This window comes from Mustela lutreola, chromosome 14 (genome assembly GCF_030435805.1).
Source record: "Mustela lutreola isolate mMusLut2 chromosome 14, mMusLut2.pri, whole genome shotgun sequence".
Classification (NCBI taxonomy): Eukaryota; Metazoa; Chordata; class Mammalia; order Carnivora; family Mustelidae; genus Mustela; species Mustela lutreola.
Genome location: NC_081303.1, coordinates 39,049,658 through 39,073,121, shown reverse-complemented (window position 1 = coordinate 39,073,121; position 23,464 = coordinate 39,049,658). Strand labels below are relative to the sequence as shown.

At 41.8% G+C, this 23,464-nt stretch overlaps 2 protein-coding genes and 1 long non-coding RNA gene across 9 annotated transcripts in view; 2 read left to right on the top strand and 1 right to left on the bottom strand.

Moving 5' to 3' along the window:
* The window catches only part of LOC131815324 (uncharacterized), a 64,204-nt gene extending 43,848 nt beyond the window's left edge, over positions 1–20,356 (bottom strand). The window contains exons 1-2 of one of the 2 annotated variants that reach the window (XR_009347651.1): positions 20,255–20,356; positions 18,861–18,932 (exon numbers count right to left, since the gene is read on the bottom strand). This is a non-coding gene — a long non-coding RNA (uncharacterized LOC131815324). The remainder of the gene's footprint in view (positions 1–18,860; positions 18,933–20,254) is intronic. The other variant, XR_009347652.1, reaches the window with a different exon arrangement.
* LOC131815323 (protein BEX1-like) lies at positions 17,581–18,236 on the top strand. The gene has a single exon (XM_059147105.1). The coding sequence runs from the start codon at positions 17,759–17,761 to the stop codon at positions 18,149–18,151; it is 393 nt and encodes a 130-aa protein (XP_059003088.1). The 5' UTR covers positions 17,581–17,758; the 3' UTR covers positions 18,152–18,236.
* RCOR3 (REST corepressor 3) overlaps positions 20,005–23,464 on the top strand; it is a 52,172-nt gene continuing 48,712 nt past the window's right edge. Inside the window, exons 1-2 of one of the 6 annotated variants that reach the window (XR_009347650.1) lie at positions 20,005–20,446; positions 20,861–20,917. Coding sequence is in view for 5 of the 6 variants with exons in the window: in XM_059147100.1 (XP_059003083.1) it covers positions 20,278–20,446; positions 20,861–20,917 (226 nt within the window). In the remaining variant the exon portion in view is untranslated. The remainder of the gene's footprint in view (positions 20,447–20,860; positions 20,918–23,464) is intronic. The other 5 variants (XM_059147100.1, XM_059147102.1, XM_059147101.1 and 2 more) reach the window with 5 other exon arrangements.

Here is a 23,464-nt window from a genome sequence, read left to right as displayed (position 1 = left end):
GACTACAATTTGGTGGCAGAGTGTTTAATGGCTTAGGGTTGGGGGAGGGGTTGAAGTTAGAAGAAAAGTCATCTATGAAAATAGAGAGAGGTGAGTAGTAGGGTTAGAGAAATGAGAACAAAGAATATCTGAAATGGCCCTTTTTGAGAATGAGAAAATGAGCTGCCTTTAAAGGATTGTTGGGAGGTATGGTGAGTCATATTGAACTGGAGTCAATCAGTTCCTAGAGTGGCAGTTTGCCCAGTGGCTTGATTCTTGTGAGCCAGGCTCAGACCCAGGAATAGATTTATAAAAGTGGGTGTCACCTTGGTGTTTACTCTCTTACTGGGTTATCAACTCATTACAATTTGCCCAACTGGTTAGAGATTCTTGCATCTCTTTCTCCACCTATAAAGTGGAGAAACATGGGGCATGTTACTAGACAAAGAGAGCCTCTGAACTCCAGGGTTATTTTAGATAAGTCTCTTTTTCTCTCATATGGTTATGAACCCCTTAAAGCTATGGACTGTGCATTATATATCTTTGTGTTCCAAGTATCTCAAAATTATGATGTAAATATTTGTGGAATAATGATGGAATGAATTTTAAAGCCTCTGGATTCAACAGATACAGTCGGTTACTTCTTTGCTCCTAAACTAAGAAATTGTTGAAAAACAGAAAAAAACTTAAGAACTAGAGAAACTTTTTCTGGGTTATTATTAAAATAGGAAGAAAAAGAAAAAAAGATAAGATTGAGTTAGTCTGAAAACCCAACAATTTAAGACCTTAAAAGACAACTTTCTCTTGAAAAGAAATGTAGTTAAATATGTAAAACACTTAGCTGGCAAAAATGATGTATGCATATTTATATTCCACTCTTTTCCATAGGGATTTGAAATAGCTTCATGCGTATTTGTAGAAAAAAAAATATGATTACTTTAAGACTTTTGTGTAAAACAGTATTATTTGCAGTAAGACATTAAACCCCAAAGACGGTATTCAGTGGTGGACTGGAAGTTCACAGAACTACAAGACAAATATGGCGGGGAGGAGTCAAGATGGTGGAGAAGTAGCAGGCTGAGGCTACATCAAGTAGCAGGAGATCAGCTAGATAGCTTATCTAAACACTGCAAACACCTACAAATCCAACGGGAGATCAAAGAGAAGAACAGCAATTCTAGAAACAGAAAATCAACCACTTTCTGAAAGGTAGGACTGGCGGAGAAGTAAATCCAAAGTGACAGGAAGATAGACCGCGGGGGGAGGGTCCGGCTCCCAGCAAGTGGTGGAGCAACGGAGAACAAAATCGGGACTTTTAAAAGTCTGTTCCGCTGAGGGACATCGCTCCAGAGGCTAAACCGGGGTGAAGCCCACGTGGAGTCAGCATGGCCCCAGTTCCCGCAGGGTCACAGAAGGATCCGGGGTGTCTGAGTGTCACAGAGCTTGTGGGTATTAGAACAGGGAAGCTGGGACGCCTGGGTGGCTCAGCTGGTTAAGTGGCTGCCTTCGGCTCAGGTCATGATCCCAGGGTCCTGGGATCAAGAACCACATCAGGATCCTTACTCGGCAGGGAGCCTGCTTCTCCCTCTGCCTCTAGCCTGCCACTCTTTCTGCCTGTGCTTGTGCTCTCTCTCTCTCTAACAAATAAATAAAATCTTAAAAAAAAAAAAAGCCTGCTACAGAGACAGAGCTGAGGAGTGACCTCTCAGCTTGGGGTTACCTTGAACCGGTCGCCGCCTGGGTGAGCTCAGAGCATGGCTGGAGGCCAGAGAGACGGGAGTTATTGGGTGCTATTCTCTGAGGGCGCACTGAGGAGTGGGGCCCCGGGCTCTCGGCTCCTCTGGGCTGGAGCCTGGGAGGCCGTCATTTTCATTCCCGTTCTCCAGAACTCTACGGAAAGCATTCAGAGAACAAAAGCTCCCGAAAGCGAACCGGCCCCTGGTAAGGGTGGTGCAATTCCGCCTGGGGCCAAGACACTTGAAAATCACTACAACAGGCCCCTCCCCCAGAAAATCAACAAGAAATCCAGCCAGGACCAAGTTCACCTATAAGCATTGCAGCTTCAATACCAAGGAGAGCAGCAGAATTCCAGAGGAGGAGAAAGCAAAGCACTGAACTCATGGCTTTCCCCATGATTCATTAGTCTTGCAGTTAATTTAATTTGTTTTTTTTTCTTTTTTTCAATTTTTTTTTCTTCTTCTTCAGCTAATATTTTTTAACTTTTACCCTTTTCTCTTTTTAACATTTTGTAACTAGTTTATCTAATATATATTTTTTCTTTTTTATATTCTTTCTTTATTCGCTTTCTTTTTTTAATTGTTTCCTTTTTTTTTCTGAACCTCTTTTTATCCCCTTTCTCCCCTTCACGATTTGGGGTCTCTTCTGATTTGGTTAAAGCGTATTTTCCTGGGGTCTTTACCACCCTTTTATTATTTTACTTGGTTCTTCACATACTCTTATCTGGACAAAATGACAAGGCAGAAAAACTCACCACAAAAAAAAAAAAAAAAAACCCAAAAAGAACAAGAGGCAGTACCGAAGGCTAGGGACCTAATCAACACAGACATTGATAATACATCATATCTAGAGTTCAGAATAACGATTCTCAAGGTTCTAGCCGGGCTTGAAAAAGGCATGGAAGATATTAGAGAAACCCTCTCGGGAGATATAAAAGCCCTTTCTGGAGAAATAAAAGAACTAAAATCTAACCAAGTTGAAATAAAAAAAGCTATTAATGAGGTTCAATAAAAAATGGAGGCTCTCACTGCTAGGATAAATGAGGCAGAAGAAAGAATTAGTGATATAGAAGACCAAATGACAGAGAATAAAGAAGCTGAGCAAAAGAGGGACAAACAGCTACTGGACCATGGGGGGGAGAATTCGAGAGATAAGTGACACCATAAGATGAAACAACATTAGAATAATTGGGATTCCAGAAGAAGAAGAAAGAGAGAGGGAAGCAGAAGGTATACTGGAGAGAATTATTAGAGAGTATTTCCCTAATATGGCAAAGGGAACAAGCATCAAAATCCAGGAGGCGCCTGGGGCGCCTGGGTGGCACAGTGGGTTGAAGCCTCTGCCTTCAGCTCGGGTCATGATCCTGGGGTCCTGGGATCGAGCCCCGCATCGGGCTCTCTGCTCAGGCTGGGAGACTGCTTCCTCCTCTTTCTCTCCTGCCTCTCTGCCTACTTGTGATCTTTGTCTGTCAGGTGAACAAATAAAATCTTAAAAAAAAAAAAAATCCAGGAGGCGCAGAGAACCCCCTTCAAAATCAACAAGAATAGGTCCACACCCCATCATCTAAGAGTAAAATTGACAAGTCTTAGTGACAAAGAGAAAATCCTGAAAGCAGCCCGGGAAAAGAAGTCTGTAACATACAATGGTAAAAATATTAGATTGGCAGCAGACTTATCCACAGAGACCTGGCAGGCCAGAAAGAACTGGCATGATATATTCAGAGCAATAAATGAGAATAACATGCAGCCAAGAATGCTATATCCAGCTAGGCTATCATTGAAAATAGAAGGAGAGATTAAAAAGCTTCCAGGACAAACAAAAACTGAAAGAATTTGCAAACACCAAACCAGCTCTACAGGAAATATTGAAAGGGGTCCTCTAAGCAAAGAGAGAGTCTAAAAGTAGTAGATCAGAAAGGAACAGAGACAATATACAGTAACAGTCACCTTATAAGCAATATAATGGCACTAAATTCATATCTCTCAATAGTTACCCTGAATGTTAATGGGCTAAATGCCCAAATCAAAACACACAGGGTATCAGAAGGGATAAAAAAAAAAAATCTATATGTTGCCTACAAGAAACTCATTTCAGAACTGAAGAAACCTCCAGATATAAAGTGAGGGGGTGGAAAACAATTTACCATGCTAATGGACATCAGAAGAAAGCAGGGGTGGCAATCCTTATATCAGATCAATTATATTTTAAGCCAAAGACTATAATAAGAGATGAAGAAGGACACTATATCATACTCAAATGATCTGTCTAACAAGATCTAATAATTTTAAATATCTATGCCATTAACGTGGGAGCAGCCAGCTATAAAACCAATTAATAACAAAATCAAAGAAACACATCAACAATAATACAATAATAGGAGGGGACTTTAACACTCCCCTCACTGAAATGGACAGATCATCCAAGCAAAAGATCAACAAGGAGATAAAGGCCTTAAATGACACACTGGACCAGATGGACATCACAGATATATTCAGAACATTTCATCCCAAAGCAACAGAATACACATTCTTCTCTAGTGCACATGGAACATTCTCCAGAATAGATCACATCCTGGGTCCTAAATCACTTCTCAACCGGTATCAAAAGATTGGGATGATTCCCTGCATATTTTCAGTCCACAATGCTCTGAAGCTATAACTCAATCACAAGAGGAAATTTGGAAAGAACCCAAATACATGGAGACTAAACAGCATCCTTCTAAAGAATGAATGGGTCAACCAGGAAATTAAAGAAGAATTGAAAAAATTCATGGAAACAAATGATAATGAAAACACAACGGTTCAAAATTTGTGGGACACAGCAAAGGCAGTCCTGAGAGGAAAATATATAGCGGTACAAGCCTTTCGCAAGAAACAAGAAAGGTCTCAAGTACACAACCTAACCCTACACCTAAAGGAGCTGGAGAAAGAAGAAGAAAGAAACCATAAACCCAGCAGGAGAAGAGGAATAATAAAGATCAGAGCAGAAATCAATGAAATAGAAACCAAAAAAACAATAGAACAAATCAATGAAACTAGGAGCTGGTTCTTTGAAAGAATTAGTAAGATTGATAAACCCCTGGCCAGACTTATCAAAAAGAAAAGAGAAAGGACCCAAATAAATAAAATCATGAATGAAAGAGGAGAGAAACAAGAAATACAAACTATTATAAGAACATATTATGAACAACTTTACGCCAAGAAATCTGACAATCTGGAAGAAATGGATGCATTCCTAGAGACATATAAACTACCACAACTGAACCAGGAAGAAATAGAATGCCTGAACAGACCCATAACCAGGAAGGAGATTGAAAGAGTCATCAAAAATCTCCAAACAAACAAAAGCCCAGGGCCAGACAGCTTCCCAGGGGAATTCTACCAAACATTTAACAAATAACTAATTCCTATTCTCCTGAAACTGTTCCAAAAAATAGAAATGGAAGAAAACTTCCAAACTCATTTTATGAGGACAGCATCACCTTGATACCAAAACCAGAGAAGGATCCCATCCAAAAAAAGAACTACAGACCGATATCCTTGATGAACACAGATGCGAAAATTCTCACCAAAATAGGATTCAATAGGATTCAACAGTACATTAAAAGGATTATTCACCAAGACCAAGTGGGATTTATTCCAGGGCTGCAAGGTTGGTTTAACATCCGCAAATCAATCAATGTGATACAACACATTAATAAAAGAAAGAACCAGAAACATATGATACTCTCAATAGATGCTAAAAAAGAATATGACAAAGTACAGCATCCCTTCCTGATCAAAACTCTTCAAAGTGTAGGGATAGAGGGCACATACCTCAATATCATCAAAGCCATCAATGAAAAACCCACCGCAAATATCATTCTCAATGGAGAAAAACTGAAAGCTTTTCTGCTAAGATCAGGAACACGGCAGGGATGTCCATTATCACCACTGCTATTCAACATAGTACTAGAAGTCCTAGCCTCATCAATCAGACAACAAAAGGAAATTAAAGGCATCCAAATCGGCAAAGAAGAAGTCAAACTATCAGTTTTCACAGATGATATGATACTATATGTGGAAAACCCAAAAGACTCCACTCCAAAACTGCTAGAATTTGTACAGGAATTCAGTAAAGTGTCAGGATATAAAATCAATGGACAGAAATCAGTTGCATTTCTCTACACCAACAACAAGACAGAAGAAAGAGAAATTAAGTAGTCAATCCATTTACAATTGCACCCAAAACTATAAGAAACCTAGGAATAAACCTAACCAAAGAGGCAAAGAATCTATGCTCAGAAAACTATACAGTACTCATGAAAGAAATTGAGGAAGACACAAAGAAATGAAAAAATGTTCCATGCTCCTGGATTGGAAGAACAAATATTGTGAAAATGTCTATGCTACCTAAAGCAATCTACATATTTAATGCAATTCCTATCAAAATCCCATCCGTTTTTTTCAAAGAAATGGAACAAATAATCCTAAAATTTGTAGGAACCAGAAAAGACCTCAAATAGCCAGAGGAATATTGAAAAAGATAGCCAAAATTGGTGGCATCACAATTCCAGACTTCAAGCTCTATTACAAAGCATGGTACTGGCACAAAAACAGACACATAGATCAATGGAACAGCATAGAGAGGCAGAAATAGATCCTCAACTCTATGGTCAAGTAATCTTCGACAAAGCAGGAAAGAACATCCAATGGAATAAATTTATGAAAGTCTTTTCAACAAATGGTGTTGGGAAAATTGGATGGCCACATGCAGAAAAATGAAACTGGATCATTTCCTTACACCACACACCAGAATAGACTCAAAATGTATAAAGGACCTCAATGTGAGAAAGGAATCCATCGAAATCCTTGAGGAGAACACAGGCAGCAACCTCTTCGACCTCAGCTGCAGCAACATCTTCCTAGGAACATCACCAAAGGCAAGGGAAGCAAGGACAAAAATGAACTATTGGGACTTCATCAAGATCAAAAGCTTTTGCACAGCAAAGGAAAGAGTTAACAAAGCCAAAAGACAACTGACAGAATGGGAGAAGATATTTGCAAACGACATATCAGATAAAGGGCTAGTATCCAAAATCTATAAAGAATTTATCAAACTCAACACCCAAAGAACAAATAATCCAATCAAGAAATGGGCAGAGGACACGAACAGACATTTCTGCAAAGAAGACATCCAGATGGCCAGGAGACACATGAAAAAGTGTTCCACATCACTCGGCATAAGGGAAATACAAATCAAAACCACAATGAGATATCACCTCACACGAGTCAGAATGGCTAAAATTAATGTCAGGAAATGACAGATGCTGGCGAGGATGCGGAGAAAGGGGAACCCTCCTACACTGTTGGTGGGAATGCAAGATGGTGCAACCACTCAGGAAAACAGCTTGGAGGTTCCTCAAAATATTGAAAATAGAACTACCCTATGACCCAGGAATTGCTCTACTGGGTATTTACCCTAAAGATACAAACGTAGTGATCCGAAGGGGCATGTGCACCTGAATGTTTATAGCAGCAATGTCTACAATAGCCAAACTAAGGAAAGAACCTAGATGTCCATCAACAGATGAATGGATAAAGAAGATGTGGTATATATACACAATGGAATACTATGCAGCCATCCAAAGAAATGAAATCTTGCCATTTGCGACGATGTGGATGGAACGAGAGGGTATCATGCTTAGCGAAATAAGTCAATTGGAGAAAGACAACTATCATATGATCTCCCTGATATGAGGAAGTGGAGATGCAACATGCGGGGTTAAGGGGGTAGGAGAAGAATGAATGAGACAAGATGGGATTGGGAGGGAGACAAACCATAAGTGACTCTTAAGAATCTCACAAAACAAACTGAGGGTTGCTGGGGAGAGGGGGTTTGGGAGAGGGTGGTTGGGTTATGGACATTGGGGAGGGTATGTGCTATGATGAATGCTGTGAAGTGTGTAAACCTGGCGATTCACAGACCTGTACCCCTGGGGATAAAAGTACATTATATGTTTATAAAAAGTAAAATATTTAAAAAAAGAAAAAATAAACATTACAGTAAAAAAAAGAAAAGATAAATATGGCCTATCTTCCAGAAACAAGAGTGTTAATGATACATTTCTTCTGGGGGTGAGGGGGTGAGTGTTGGTGAAGGAGTAATCTTAGGTAGACTGGGGATGATTACTATCTTAGGAAAGCAAAGCATAAAGAGACTCTGATGGCTACTTTTATGTATTAATCTGACTGATTTATAGGATGTTCAGATATTTGGTCAAATATTATTTTTAGTGTTTCTTTGAAGGTGTTCTTGGATGACATTAACATTACAATCCTTAGGTGAGTTAAGCATATGGTTCTATCTAATGTGGGTGGGTCTTGTCCAGTCAGTTGAAAATTTAGTAGAATGAAAAGGCTGACCCTCCCGTGAGTTAAGAGAAGGCTATGTCAGCTAACCATCAGCCAATCCAGACATGAGCTAGCCCTGCCAAGATCAGCCATGAAACCCGGCTGAATCCAGCACAAATCAGCTGACCCTAACCAACACACACCAGTGAGTGAAAATAAATGCTTAGTGTCATATGCCCCTGAGATGTTCTGGCTGTTATTATGCAGAAATAGCTGACTGATACACATTTATGTATGTCTCTATTGGGTTGACAATATAACGTGTATTACACTGGGTTACAAAAGGTTTGAAAAGCCACCCATCTAGTAAAGCACCGTGTTTCTCCTTCATTCCTTGTTGTTTAATGAGGCTTAAAGGAAGTTCATGTCTAGGGAGTGGCTTCTTGCATATTAGAGAATAAGATAAACCCAGAGAAAATAGAGCTGAGAGATGAGAAATGAGAGTTGTGCATGAGTGTATGCAAGAGAGAGACAGAGACAGAGAGACTTAGTAACAGTAAGGGTCCTACACCTGCTGCAAGACCCAACAGCCCCAAATTTGGCCCATGCTAAAGGAAATCACATTATTATGGTAACCAAAAGTAATGAAATTAGATCAGGATATAGCTATGAGATCCTGTAGCCAGACAGAAAGGGAGACAAAACATAGCACCATTGCTAACAGTTACTTTTTTAAAAAAAATTCTTTTCAGTGTTCCAGAATTGTTTATGTACCACACCCGTAAGTTACTTTAAAAAAAATCTGTATAAGCCCAGAAAATTGAGTTTCTTCAGGAGACCTGTTGCTTTGTATTGTTATCTCTAGGAATATTTTATTCTAATTAAAGGACGATTGTATTGATTTTGGGTGCCATCTCCTTGGTCTCCTTCTCTTTCTTTGACTTTATTTCTAATCTATACATTTAATAACAATAACTAACATCTGAATATTTAATATATATTAATGACAGGGGGGTGTGTGTGATTACTGTCTAAGTAACAAATTTATAGATGATTCAACACATTGTATTTTGATTACTATCTCCAGTCTACAAGAATATATATTAGGAACCCTTAATTTCATGAGCAGCATTTTTTCTAATACATTTTCAAGTTAATTTCTAAGATTATTTCCACAAATGGACTTAGTTTGTTTCCATTTCAGAGGTTGGCATTTCTAATCTTATCCCCAAATCTTCAGATTACGTCAGAATTTGGATCCTAGACTGATTTTAATTAATATGTTCTTTAAATATCTTTTTCATTAAAAATATGATTTATAAATCCCATTTTGTAATTTATAAAATTGATGGGAAGAAGTGAGTTAGGAAAGGATACTATGTATCATGGGCAGAGTTAAGATGTAAACTTTAAACTTGTCACTATCTAGAGTCTTTCCCTTTTTAAAAATTTAGCCAATGAAATCATCACAAAATCATATTTGTATGATCTAGAAATTTAGCAAAAGTTTAAATCACCTTCCCACTTCTAAAAGTCAGGATATGTGTTCACATATAATTCTCCCAGGGTGCTTGGGTGGCTCAGTTGGTTGAGTGTCTGCCTTCAGGTTAGGTCATGATCCCGGGGTCCTGAGATGGAGTACCAGTTGGGCTCCCAGCTCAGCGGGGCATCTCCTTCTCCCTCCGCCCCTCTCTCCTGCTTGTTATCTCTCTCTCTCAAATAAAATACATAAGATTTTAAAACAAAACAAATATATAACTCTCCCAGACATTTAAAAGACTTTATTATTTTATGAGACTGACATGCTACCTACTGCGCTAGCGAGGCACCTAAAAGTCTTTATTTTAAAAGACAGGGAGATTGGGGTACCTGGGTGGCTCAGTCAGTTAAGTGCCTGATTTTGGCTCAAGTCATGATCCCATTATTCTGAGATTGAGCCCAGCATTGTACCCCACGTGGAGCCCAAGTGGAATCCCCCCATTGAGCCCCAGATAAGATTCCCTGCTCAGCAGGGAGCCTACTTCTTCCTCTCCCTCTGCCTGCTGCTCCCCCAGCTTGTGTTCTCTCTCTCCATCATAAAATAAATAAAATCTCAAAAAAAAAAAAAAAAAACCAGGGAGATTTCATAGTCTCCTTTCATAAACAGTTCCAGAATTGAAACAAACAAACAACAAAAAGAAAAAACAAAAACCGAACTCTTCAAGATATGTCTTTTACTTCTAACTGCAGAATTCATTCATTAAACAAATATTGAGAATTCTATGCACAGGGATTGTACCCAATGCTGAAAATATAAATTAAAACACTGTTCATGTTCTTAAAGCAAAATTCTTTACAGCTAAGTAGGAAAGCTGCAATTCAAAAAGTTCTCCAAAGTTTCAGATAACCAAAACAAAACAGGTGAAATTAAATGACTATACATTTATATTCATTTGCTTAGGAAGGGAAGGATTAAAAAAAGAAAATTAAAAACCTGTGGGAGTCTAAGTGGAGACCTCGACTAAACAGTAACAAATGTCAAAGACCCAGAGAATAGAGATGACTCCAGATTTAGTGATATAGGCAGTTGTTTCCAAGAAAGCTTGTTTCATTATTATTATTATTTTTTTTTTCTCTTCTTCAAAGATTTTATTTATTTATTTGACAGAGAGAAATTACAAGTAAGCAGAGAGGCAGGCAGAGAGAGGAGGAAGCAGGCTCCCTGCTGAGCAGAGAGCCCGACGCGGGACTCGATCCCAGGACCCTGAGATCATGACCCGAGCCGAAGGCAGCGGCCCAACCCACCGAGCCACCCAGGCGCCCCATTATTATTTTTTTTTTAAAGATTTCATTTATTTATTTGACAGAGAGAAATTACAAGTACACTGAGAGGCAGGCAGAGAGAGAGAGAAGGAAGCAGGCTCCCTGCTGAGCAGAGAGCCTGATGCGGGACTCGATCCCAGGACCCTGAGATCATGACCTGAGCCGAAGGCAGCGGCTTAACCCACTGAGCCACCCAGGCGCCCTGTTTCATTATTTTTTAAGTATTTTTATATTTTTATTTGAGAGAGAGAGAGGGAGAGGGCACAAGCTAGGGGAGCAACAGGGAGAGGGAGAAGGAAAAGCAGTATCTCTGCTGAGCAGGGACCCCAACCTTGGGCTCCACGGGATGCTCGATAGGGGCTCCACTCTGGTTCCACATGGGGTTCAACACTGGGCTTGATCCTAGGATCCTGGACCATGACCTGAACCAAAGTCAGACACTTAACCCACTGAGCCATTCAGGCACCTTTCAAATAGTTAAACGAACAGTGTGACAGAGCTTGCTAGCTACCTTTCCGTTCTCATTTCCTACTTCATCCTTAGCAATGGAACCTTGATTTTTAGTGGAGCACTTTGACATTTTCCAGTCTCCTTTGAAGTTAGTGGGCCATGTGACTAAGTTCTGAACATTGATATACCAACATAAATGGTATGCTATACTTCCAGAAAGTCTTAAAGAGCAGAGTGTGGCCTTCTGCCTTTCTTTCTCTAACTGGGAGTGTGGTCATGATGACTGGCATTCTAACCACCATCTTGGATCACAAGGGCAAAACTGACACTCTAGGAATGGTGGAGAGCTGATATAAAAGCAGCCTGCATTGCTCACCCTTTTCGTTGCAGTTGTCTTTTCAGCCCAGGACTGCCTACTTCTGGATATATTTTACATGAAAAGTATATTTTCATTTTGTTTAAGGCAGTTATTTGGGGTTTCTCTTAGACGTAGTTGAACTTTGGGTACAAGGAAGGAAGGAAGAAGGAAAAAAAAAAAGAAAGAAGGAAAAAGAAAGGTTTTCTAGGACTTAAACATCCTAAAAAATGAAATGATCTACTTTGTGTTGTAGTTTCCTATCTCCCTTTCTGTTTAAATGGTGGTTTTAAGGCCAGCTTCAGAAATGGTAGCTATGGGGGTAGGGAGGGCATTGCCAGACCTCTAAAATTATGTGATCCCACCCTCGCCCCTCCTTGAGGATCAGTGGCTCCAAGAAAAACAGAAGAAACAAAACAAAAACCTGGAGCTCCTCCCTGTTGTTTGGGCCCTCCCCACCAAACTGGGCTCAGTGTTGCATAGCCTCACCTGAGTGTTGGGAGTTAAACTTCTGAGACACGAACTTCTAATGTAATAATGAAGAAGAAGCAAAAACCAAATCAATAAACTTTTCAGCAAAATTGTTGTCATAAAGAAAATCATTATGATCCTGGATGGTAAGAATAAAATTTGAGTTCCTTCCCTTGTGCCTAGTGTAGTTGGTGAATTAAGGTATAGGCCACAATTACTGCCCTGCTTAAATTTTTCCTCTTTTGTAAAATGAGGATAATACCCCTTACCCTCTTTCCCTCTTTCCTCTTCTGTTCTACCTCTCAACTTCTAGTAGGTGGAAGTGTAGAAGTTCCACCTACTAGAAGTTTAAAAATTATACTTATCTGTGTTTTGTCTATTGATTCTTTAGACATTTATTTCCTCAAAACAGCAATACATACTCATGGCAAAAGAGACCACCTGTAAATGGAATACATGAGATAAAAATCCCCCTTCCATTTCAAACAGTGACACCCCCTCCCCAGCAGTAAACAGTTTCTTTTATACTCTTTCAGAAATACTCTCAGCATGTTTAGGCAGCTACAGCGATTTATGTGTATACATTAGAAAGGAGATATACACATACTGCTATGGTCTTTACATTAGTTTTGTTCAATTCAGTACACATTTATTAAACATCTACTGTGTACACAGACCTAGATAACCAACTGATAATAGGGTAGAAATAACTCCACTTGGTACTTCAACTTTTGAAAAATTACATATATACATACTCTTGTCTATAACTTTAGAGCTACATTGCTCCAAGACACTTAGTTCCATTTTTTCCCTTTTCTTACCCATATGAGTAATTTCCTGGAATAGGTTCATATTAGTTGTTCTCATTTCCTTAAAAGACTTCTTCACTTCTCAATCCACTGCAGTTTGGTTCTTTGGCTCATGACCCAGTAAAAGTGGTCTTCCCAAGATCATGTTTTCTTATGTGCTGAAGCACTGTACATATTGGAACCTTACTTTTATTTTATTTTTAAAGATTTTATTTATTAATTTGACAGAGAGAAATCACAAGAGATGGAGAGGCAGGCAGAGAGAGAGAGAGAGGGAAGCAGGCTCCCTGCTGAGCAGAGAACCCGATGCGGGACTCGATCCCAGGACCCCGAGATCATGACCTGAGCCGAAGGCAGTGGCTTAACCCACTGAGCCACCCAGGTGCCCCAAGATCATGTTTTCTTATGTGCCGAAGCACTGTACATATTGGAACCTTACTTTTATTTTTTTTTAAAGATTTTATTTATTAATTTGACAGAGAGAAATCACAAGTAGATGGAGAGGCAGGCAGAGAGAGAGAGAGGGAAGCAGGCTCCCTGCTGAGCAGAGAGCTTGATGCGGAACTCGATCCCAGGACCCTGAGATCATGACCTGAGCTGAAGGCAATGGCTTAACCTACTGAGCCACCCAGGTGCCCCACTTTATGGTTTTTTTAAAGATTTTATTCATTCTTATTTATGAGAGAGAAAGAGAGGCAGAGGGATAAAGCAGGCTCCCTGCTGCAGGGAGCCCAATGCAGGACTCGATCTAGGACCTTGGCATCATGACCTGAGCTGCAGGCAGTTGCTTAACTGAGCCACTCAGGCACCCAGGATCCTCAGCTTTAATTACTGACTTCTCTGCTGTCCTGGTTATACTTTCTCTTTAGAGCTCTCTAAACCTTTGGTTTCAGGAAGTTACTCTCTCCTTATTTCTCTACTTTCTCTATTTATGCTCAGTCTCTTTTATGCATTTCTTTTCCTCTGTATGGCCTTTCAATGTTGATGTCCATTTGCTTTTTATCCTCAGCTCATTATACTTCTCATCTTACATCCTCTTCTTGTGTGATTTACTTTGGTCTCATGACCTTGGTTAGCTACAATCAATTGGTAACAAATCCCTCTCTGCACTCTTGATCTTAATTATATATCCAACTACATGCTGGTATCTCCTTATTGAGAACCCAACGTATCTGGAAATTATTTCATTCTCCCTGTCCTTCAAATTGGTAAGTCTTCAGTATTCACCAACTCTGTTGTTGACACAATCCACTCAGCCATTCAAGCTAAAATACTGGCGTCAGCTTAGATTCTTTCATTCCTTCTTCCTTTCCATATTCAACGAATCCCCCAATTTTGCTACTTTTACCTAATTATTTGCATCTATCCCCAATTCTATTCTTGTTACCAATGCCATAACTTAAACCTCATAATTTCTTTTTTTAAATTTATTTTTACTTATTTTTTTATTTTTAAATTAAAAAAAAATTTTTTTTAAAAACATGTGTTTTTATCCCCAGGGGCATAATTTCTTTTCCTTTTTTTTTTTTTTTTTTAAAGATTTTTACTTATTTATTCGACAGAGAGAGATCACAAGTAGGCAGAGAAGAAGGCAGAGCGAGAGGGGGAAGCAGACTCCCAGCCGTGCACAGAGCCCGATGTGGGGCTCGATTCCAGGACCCTGAGATCATGACCCGAGACGAAGGCAGAGGCTTAACCCACTCAGCCACCCAGGCACCCCTAAACCTCATAATTTCTTAACTAATTCAATGGCCTTCTCATTTATTTCCACATTCAATTTTTACCTAAAATACCAACTGAACTAAATCACTCTCTTGCTTAGAGCCCTCTGCTCCTCTTCCATTATCTAAAAATTGCCCAACTCTTTGAACACTGTCAAGGCCTTTATGTGGTTCAGCCCTTGCTTAACTCTCTAGGCCCATTCTGAATTCACTTCATGCTCTAGGAATACAAAATTATTTGTAGCTCCTTGACATAACACAATTCAAGATTCTTTGCATATTCCATGCTGTTTTCTTTCCGTTCTCTTTTTTTTCTTCCTCTATTTTTTAAAAAAAGATTTATTTATTTGATAGAGATCACAAGTAGGCAGAGAGGCTGGCAGAGAGAGGGGGAAGCAGATTCCCCACTGATCTCTCTCTATTCTTAAGCTATCTCCACACCTGACATGGTGGGCATGAACTCACAACCCTGAAATCAAGAGTTGCATGCTCTACTGACTGAGCTGGTCAAGTGACCCCCGTATTATTTTCTGTACCTGGAATGCTCAATATTTTCCTCATGCTTTTTATGTACTATTTAAGAAATAATTTGATTATCCAATGTTATAAGACAATAAACCATGGTATTTCCTAAAAGACTATTATTTTACCTTTAACTTTTAGGTCCACAATCTATTTAGAGTTTTTATTTTTATTTTTTTGCTTTTATTTTTAGTATGAGTAGGCATCAACGTTTTTTGTTTTCCACATAGACATTCAGTTGATCCAGCAACATTTATCAAAGCATCCATTGTTTTCTCCACATTAGTACAGTGTCACCTTTGCATAAATAAAACATTCGCAAGAGTTCTATTTAGTTCCACTGGTCTTCTTTCTAACACCTGGTACTATAAATTCTCCAACTTCGCTCTTCCTCCAGATTGTCTTGGCTGTTCTTGATCTTCTGAATTTCCATTTAAATTTTAGCTTGTCAAATGACACACATACAATCTGCTGGGATGCTAATAGGGATTAGACTAAATCCACTGATCAACTGGGAGACCGACATTTTTACAATATCGAATTTTCCAATCCATGAGCATACTGCATCTGACCAGTTATTTGGATCTTCTCTAATTTCTTTGAAAAATATAATTTTCAGTATAGTGTCCTAATACACCTTTCATTAAGATTTATTCCTAGGTGCCATGTGTTAGATGGTGCCCCTCAAATATCAGGTCCTAATCCCTGGAACCTATAAATGTCACCCTATTTGGAAGAAGGGTTTCTGGAGATGTGATTAAGTTAAGGCTCTTGAGACAAGGAGATAATCCTAGATTATCCAGATGGATCATAATGCTATCAGTGTCTTTATATAATAGAGGAAGGGGAAAATTCATGACACACACAGAAGAGAAGCCAATGTGAAGATGGAGACCGAGATCGGGTGATGCAGCTTCAAACCAAGAAATGCTAGCAGACACCAGAAATGGGAAAAGGCAGGGAACAGATTCTCCCTAAAGCCTCTGTAGCGAGTGTAGCCCTGTTGACACTTTGATTTCAGACTTCTGGTTTCCAGAAGTATAACAGTTTATTTTATTTTTTTTTTGACAGTTTATTTTAAACCACTTGACTTTGTGGTAATTTGTTACAGCTATCATAGAAAGCTAATACACTAGATATTTGATATTTCTGATGCATTCATTCATATGTTATCAGTTTCAAAAATTCATTTTCTAATTGTTTAGTGCTAGTATTTTAAAACATCATTGCTCTTTATATACTGACTATATCCAGCAACTTGCTAAATTAAGTATTAATACTAAAGGTTTATAGATTATAATTATATATACAGCCTATCATTTTTCTCCAGTTAACAAATTAATTTCTTTCCAATCCTTATACATTGTGGGGGGCACCTGGGTAGCTCAGCCAGTTAAGTGTCTATCTTTAGCTCATGATCTCAGGGTCCTGGAATCAAGACTGAAGTCAGGTTCCCTGCTCAGTGAAGAGTCTGCTTTTCTCTCTCCCTCTGCCCCTCCCCCAAACTCATGCTCTTTCTCTGGCTCTCTCAATTAAATTAAAAACAAAACAAATCAAAACAAAACAATCCTTGTAAATTTTTTTCCTTGCCTTTTTTTTTTTTTTTTTTTTTTTTTGCTGGGATATCCAGTACAATAGTGAAGCTTTTCCTCTGATATCTTTTGATATTAGAACTATGAGATATATCTATTCCAAATTTAAACTGCAATGAAAACAGTAAGAAATTTTTTTAATACAGTAAAAAAGCAGTCAAACAAACAAAATATTGTTTGTTAACAAATCCAGAGACCTTTTCTTAAACCCTTCTCATGATTCATCATTGGACATTATTAATTCTTTCTTAAAGCTTTCTTCTTCCTTGACCAGATTCATTTCCTCTAACCCCTTATTGACATCCGCAGAATTTTCTTCTTAGGCTTTTCCTAATTTCATACTGTTCTTATTAACTGTTCGGAAATCATTTTAAGGTCTTATTCTTTTTCAGAAGCAGGTCAACTTCAGGTGTTCTCCTTTTCTTTGGGGCAAAACAGAAAGAAAAGCCCCCATCCCTGAGGTTCTTCTCCCACGAGTGGAATGCGTTCTGTCCCCTTTGTTGTACTCGAGAGAAATGTGGAATCTTCTTTAAGGGTTTTACTAATCATTAGAAATAAGTACAAAAGTCCCCAAATTAAAACGTTTTAATCCTTGATCTATAAGCAGAAATTCCTTTCAATAGAAAAGAGGCTGAAAGTGTTGCAAAGGTGAGTTAGAAAGCATGCTGGCCAAAGGGAATCAGAGCGACATTTACTTTTCATGAATTCACTTAGTTCATGGTCGAGCCTTTCCATTACAGGACCAGAGATGCTGAACCATGTTCTTTGGAAGTTTGCGTATAAAAATAAAAACACCAGGCTGTAGCGTCAGAGCCGGCCTTCGCTCGCTCACTTCTCGGTGTCTACACCCGGTGGCCGTGCGGGCCAGAAGCGGTCCCGAAGAGTCAGACGCGGAGGGGAAGCAGGTGTGCAGGTCTAAGTGTCGAGGTGGCGCACTCTCCGCGAGAATCGGGAGGAGGAGGAGACTGCAAGGATAGGCCCAGGGGCAATGGCGTCCAAAGAGGAACAAGCAGTAAAAAATCTCAACGTGGAGAATGCCAAACAGGAAAATGAAAAAAAGTATGAAAAGGAGCAAGCTGCTAATAAAGGAGAACCTTTGGCCCTCCCTTTGGAAGCTGGTGAATATTGTATGCCTAGAGTAAATCGTAGGCGGTTCTGTGTTAGGCAGCCCATCCAGCAGTATAGATGGGACATGATTCAGAGGCTTGGAGAACCACAGGGGAGAACGAGAGAGGAGAATATGGAAAGGATTGGGGAGGAGATGAGACAGCTGACGGAAAAGCTGAGGGAAAAGCAGTTGTTCAGTCATAGACTGCGGGCAGTTAGCACCGACCTCCTTCCTCACCATGACCATCATGATGAGTTTTGCTTTATGCCTTGAATCCTGATGTTTTTCCTGAAGTTAATAGGAAGACACACCTTCCTAAAGTTAATGTTCTCAGTGTACCTTTATTGTCAACCTTTTGGTGTCACATGTTTCTTGTGGGTCTCCTATGACCAACTTCTAACAATGTTGTATTTTGACCCAAAATGTAAGATTCTGTCAGCAAGGGAGTTTTCCCCTATTGCATGGCAAGATGTTTAGTATATATTGTGAAGTTAATAAAGCAGTTTAAAAGACAAAAAAAAAAAAATTTAAAATAAAAAAAAATAATAATAAATACACCAGTGTATTCAATTACAATGAAAATGAAATGGCTACTAATTTCATTTGCCCAGGATATTCTCTGTGTAGAAAAACTATACAAGAATTAAAATAATATCCAGAACTGTATTTGTTGAGAGAAAGAGAAGAATAAAAGGTTTAGTTGTATGATCTAAGTTGTAAGTTGTATGATCTATTTCCACTATCAGAACAAGATAGGTGTTTTGAACCTGCTCAGGAAACTTTCCCCTTTAGACAGGGAGCCTGCCAAATATTTACTTCCCAGGCTTTTTTTTTCCCCCGGATCAATTCCTGATTGAGACATTCCTGCTTTAGGTGAAGTCTTGCTCTGGCCAGAGATGCTTATTTCTGCTTTGATCCACTCCGCACTGACCTGTAACAGAGTTACTCAGGACAGCCTTTAAGTGTTTGGAGAATACCTTACCTCTGGACCACAAATACTGCTCTTCATTCATTTGCATACTAGATGTTCACAGGAAGTCCTCAATTTTTACTGCTGAGCAAAAACAATAAATAAATCAAGAATGAGTGAATGAACGAAGAAAGAAACAGAAAATCATAAATAGCTCCCAGTGCCAGAACAGAGCAGATATCCTCAAATCGGGTGAAGGACATATGCAGTTCCCTATTCCTTCTGCCTAACGCAATTCAGAAAAGCATTACAGAGCACGGAGCCTGCCAGGCTGGAAACTGCCAGAAGGCAGCTCTTGCCTCACCTCCACCAGGCGACTCCGCCCTCCCTCCAGCTCTGCTCCAAGCCCTGACCACAAGTCAGCGAGGACTGAGCAAGCACCAGTCCACAAGGCCCCGGTCGTAATTTTATTTCACCAGTGACAACACCCACTTTCTAACTAATAAAACAGTAGAGGCGAAAAATGGATAAAAATAAAGCAAAGGTGAGAAGAGAAAACTGAAGAAAGGTTTTTAACAAGACCCCTTTTAGCAAAATACAGCTGCAATGCTAGCACTGGAAACTCATCTCGGCACCCTCAGTCTCTCTCGGGAGTCAGGCCCCAGATCTGGGATTCAGATACCAGAACTGCAGCGTCCAGATAAACAAGACCGCGTCTGCTACTCTGGGCTTGGAGCTCTAAGGGTGGCCCGCCACCCAGTCCAGCTCCCGGGCGGAAACGGGCGCAACAGCAGCTCGTCGCGGCTGGAGGAGCCGCAAAAACGAGCAGCAAACCGCCGCGCTCCCGCCGAGACCCTCCCGGCCCGTCCCGACCCGCAACCACCGGGGAGAGAGAGGGCGAGAGAGAGGCTGTTCTCCCGATTCCGGCGCCTCGGCTCGCGCCGGCCCTTTCTCAGGCTGGGCGCGTTCCTTCCGCCCAGAGGGCAAAGAGTCCCACGCCCTCTAGTCCGCCTCCGCCCGCGCGCTAGAGCGCCCCCTAGGAAGGAAGCCGGAGAGGCGGCGGCTTTCTCTGCGGCGATTTTATTAGCTCGGTTGGGGTTGCCGGGGCTGCCGGCGAGCGGGGCTTCCCCGCCCCTCCCCCTCCCCCTCCTTGCCCCTCCCCGCCCGGCGGCCGGAACCTCCCTGCGGGGCGGAGTGATACCGGCGGCGGCGTAGAGCGCGGCGCGGCCGACAGGGGCGCCCGGGACTGCGCGGGGCTAGCGGAGGGAGGAGGGGAGAGAGGCGGGGCCGGGGCGGGTTGTTGTGAGGCGACTGCGCTACCGCCGGACCGGGGCGGTTATGGCGGCTCCATATTAACACCCTCCTCCTCCTCCGCTGCCGCCGTCTCCTCCTCCTCCTCCTCTCCCTCCCGCCCGCACTCGTAAGCCATCTCCGCCTTCACCCTGACGCCTACCGCTTCCCCTCACCTTTCCCCCTCCCCTCTTCTACCATGCCCGGCATGATGGAGAAAGGGCCCGAGTTACTGGGGAAGAATCGATCGGCCAACGGCAGCGCCAAGAGCCCGGCGGGCGGCGGCGGCGGCGGCGCCTCGTCCACCAACGGCGGGCTGCACTACTCCGAGCCCGAGAGCGGCTGCAGTAGCGACGACGAGCACGGTGGTAGCCTCGAACTCCTCCCCGCCAGCCCGCCTGCCCCCCTCCCTCCTCCCCTCCCCCAGCCCCCTCCCCTCGCCGCGCTCCCGCCCTCCCTCCCCTCGGAGCCCGGGCGCTGCGGTAGCCTCGAACTCCCGGTGCAGTGCAGCAGCACCCCCCGCGACCCCCGTCCCCCCGCCCCTCGACCAATCCTCCGCCCTGCCCCCCCCCCCGCTCCCCGCCCCCATCCGCTGCCATCTCCCGGAGTGCCCGAGTTCATATCTTCCCATCCACACGCCGCTTCTTTCCTCCCTCCAGCAGATTTTATATTTTATTAAGTGTCTTTTCCTTTTTCTTTTTTTCTTCTTTTCTTCTTCTTCTCCCCTCCCCCCCTCTTTCCTCTCTCTCTCTCTCCTTTTTCTTTTTGGCATTGCTTTGCAGATGTTGGGATGAGAGTCGGAGCTGAATACCAAGCTCGGATTCCTGAATTTGATCCAGGTAGATATATTTGCTTAAGCAAAACCCTGTCTCCCCTTTTCTGGGAATGGTTTAGGGTGGAAGGGGTAGAGGGGCTGCCGAGGTAGGGGTCACGGTGTGCGTTTGGGCGGGGATGCGGGGTTGGGATGGGCAGGCATCTGGCGGGGAGGCTGTCAGGCTTGGCAGGGCTGTGACACAGGGTGTGTGGGCAGATGTGTGCATTGCAAGGTTAACATGGTTCCTTCAGAGGCCACTGGCCCGCTGGTGGCATCGCCTTTCTGTCCCCATGAGCCTGGGGCGAGGTTGGGAGAGCAGAGGGAGGCGGCCCTTGGCGGATTCGAGGGTCTGAGGCTGGGGAAGGAGCGGCTGTTGGGCCGAGGCTGGAGGAGAGGGTGTGCAGGCTGCTTGGGGAAGAACCGTGCAAATGCCAGTTGCCACACCGCCGGCCCCCGGAGAGCGGAGGGCCGCGCTCAGTAAGGGCGGCGGATGCCGGGGCTGCTGTCATCGGCCGAGGCTGAGGGCGAACCTTGGCCGACCCGCTCGAACACGGGATTTTCTTTTTTCTTTCTTTTTAGCGAGGTGGTGTAGCTTTGGTCGCGACGGCTCTGCGAGTGTAGGAGCCGCGGAGAGAAAGAGATGGGGAAGGGGGCTGGGGAGAAGCCAGAGGCACACCTCGCCCTCCAGGCAGCCCTAGGAAGTCAGACCACAGGACAGTGGCAGCAGCTGCCAAGGAGACATTTTCTCCCCGAGCAGCCAGGTTCCAGCGTCCTCTGCTAACCCAGCTTGCGGGCTCCCTGTCTACTTTTCTCCAAACAGGCTCTCTGGCGGTCACGGGATTTCAGCCTGGACGGGGATTGGGCGAGAGTTCCGCATATGGAGGCGCCCTTGCTGGAGCCTCCCGGAGTGGAGCGTGTTCCTTCTCCCCACCCCAGACCCTCTTCAGTTCAGGCTTTGGATAGACTTTGAAGGAGCTCTTTTTTTTTTTTTTTTTTAACCCCTTTCTCCCTTACAGTTGGTCAGTTTCTTGCCCCCTGTCCCCTTATAATAACATTGTGTCGGGCTTTTGAATTCTGTATTAGATATTAATAGGGCTTAATTGTGGTTTTTGGTGGGAGAGGGGAGGGATAGCGTCTTTACTTCGTTATAGGGTATGGGTGGGTATTGTTCATCCCCTGCCCATTACCACAATGCAGAAGCGTTTTAGGTAACATATCCTCCTGTCCTGAGGGGTAGGGTAAAATCATGAGTGTTAAAAGGATTGTTAGTGCAGTCTGTTTTTCAGTAGGTAAAACCAGTGATTCGAGTGCTCACTGGGTATGGGCTGCCTTCCAAACGACATAGCTGTTAGTATATTTTGTTCAAAAGCTATCAAGTGTGTGTACTGGTGGTCTTCAAATAATTTTAAATGGTTTGTGAAACTAATTTTGTTTATTGATGTAGCTAGTAGGTGAATAACACTTTCGCATTACAAGGTATTAACTTGTTACTTGGAAAAAGCATGCTTTGGCTTAAAATAGACTGAATTCAGTTCCCATGTATTTTATTTTTGTGCTCTGAGCAAGTTAGTGACCTTCCCTGATCCTTAATTTCCCTAGCTGTAAAATGGACATAAAAAAATGCTTCAGGAATTTTTATCAGAAATACCTGATTGGCATATGGCGGTTATTCAGTAAAAATCAAATTTGATAATTACGAACGATTCTGCATACATTTATATCTTTATGACTTGGGGCATTTATTGGTATTTTGCTTTTTTGGGAAATAATAAACTGACTTAAAAATTAGAATTCAACAACCAGAACTGTTTCGTAAGTTAAAAAACATCTATATTTTTGCTCCATTAGATAGATTTATATTTCATAGACAGCTGTACACAGTTGATTGGGAGGTCTTATGTTTAAAAACCAGACTTTTTGCTGGAACAAATTTATATATGCCTTGGTCTAGATCACTGTAAAGGTTTTTTGTTTTGTTTTGTTTTCATTTCACGATAGAGAATAAAGTTCAAAATTTGAAAAATAATTCATTAAAAGTGCAGAACACTTCAGGTAGTTTCACATGGCCACTATTTGAATTATCCAGTTTGCTTGATCATCATTTTTTTTTTTATTACTTTAAGCCTAAGCAGAATATTTGTGGAAAAAAAAAATCACTGCATTATTACATTTTTAAAAGTCATTTCAAGTTATTTACACAGATTATAAGTGACACTTTCTATTAGGGTAAGAATATATGTCATTGGGGCACCTGGGTGGCTCAGTGGGTTAAAGCCTCTGCCTTCCGCTCAGGTCATGATCTCAGGGTCCCGGAATCGAGACCCGCATCTGGTTCTCTGCTCGGCGGGAGCCTGCTTCCTCCTCTCTCTATCTGCCTACTTGTGATCTCTGTCTGTCAAATAAATAAATAAAATCTTTTTTTAAAAAAAAGAATATATGTCACATTTTAAAAATTCATGTGTAAATTTTCTCCTTAATCTGCAGAAGAACACTGAACCTAGGGACACAACTAAAACCAGTTATCACTTAAACCTGGATAGGCTTTCCTATAACCATTATAAGCAAATCTTGT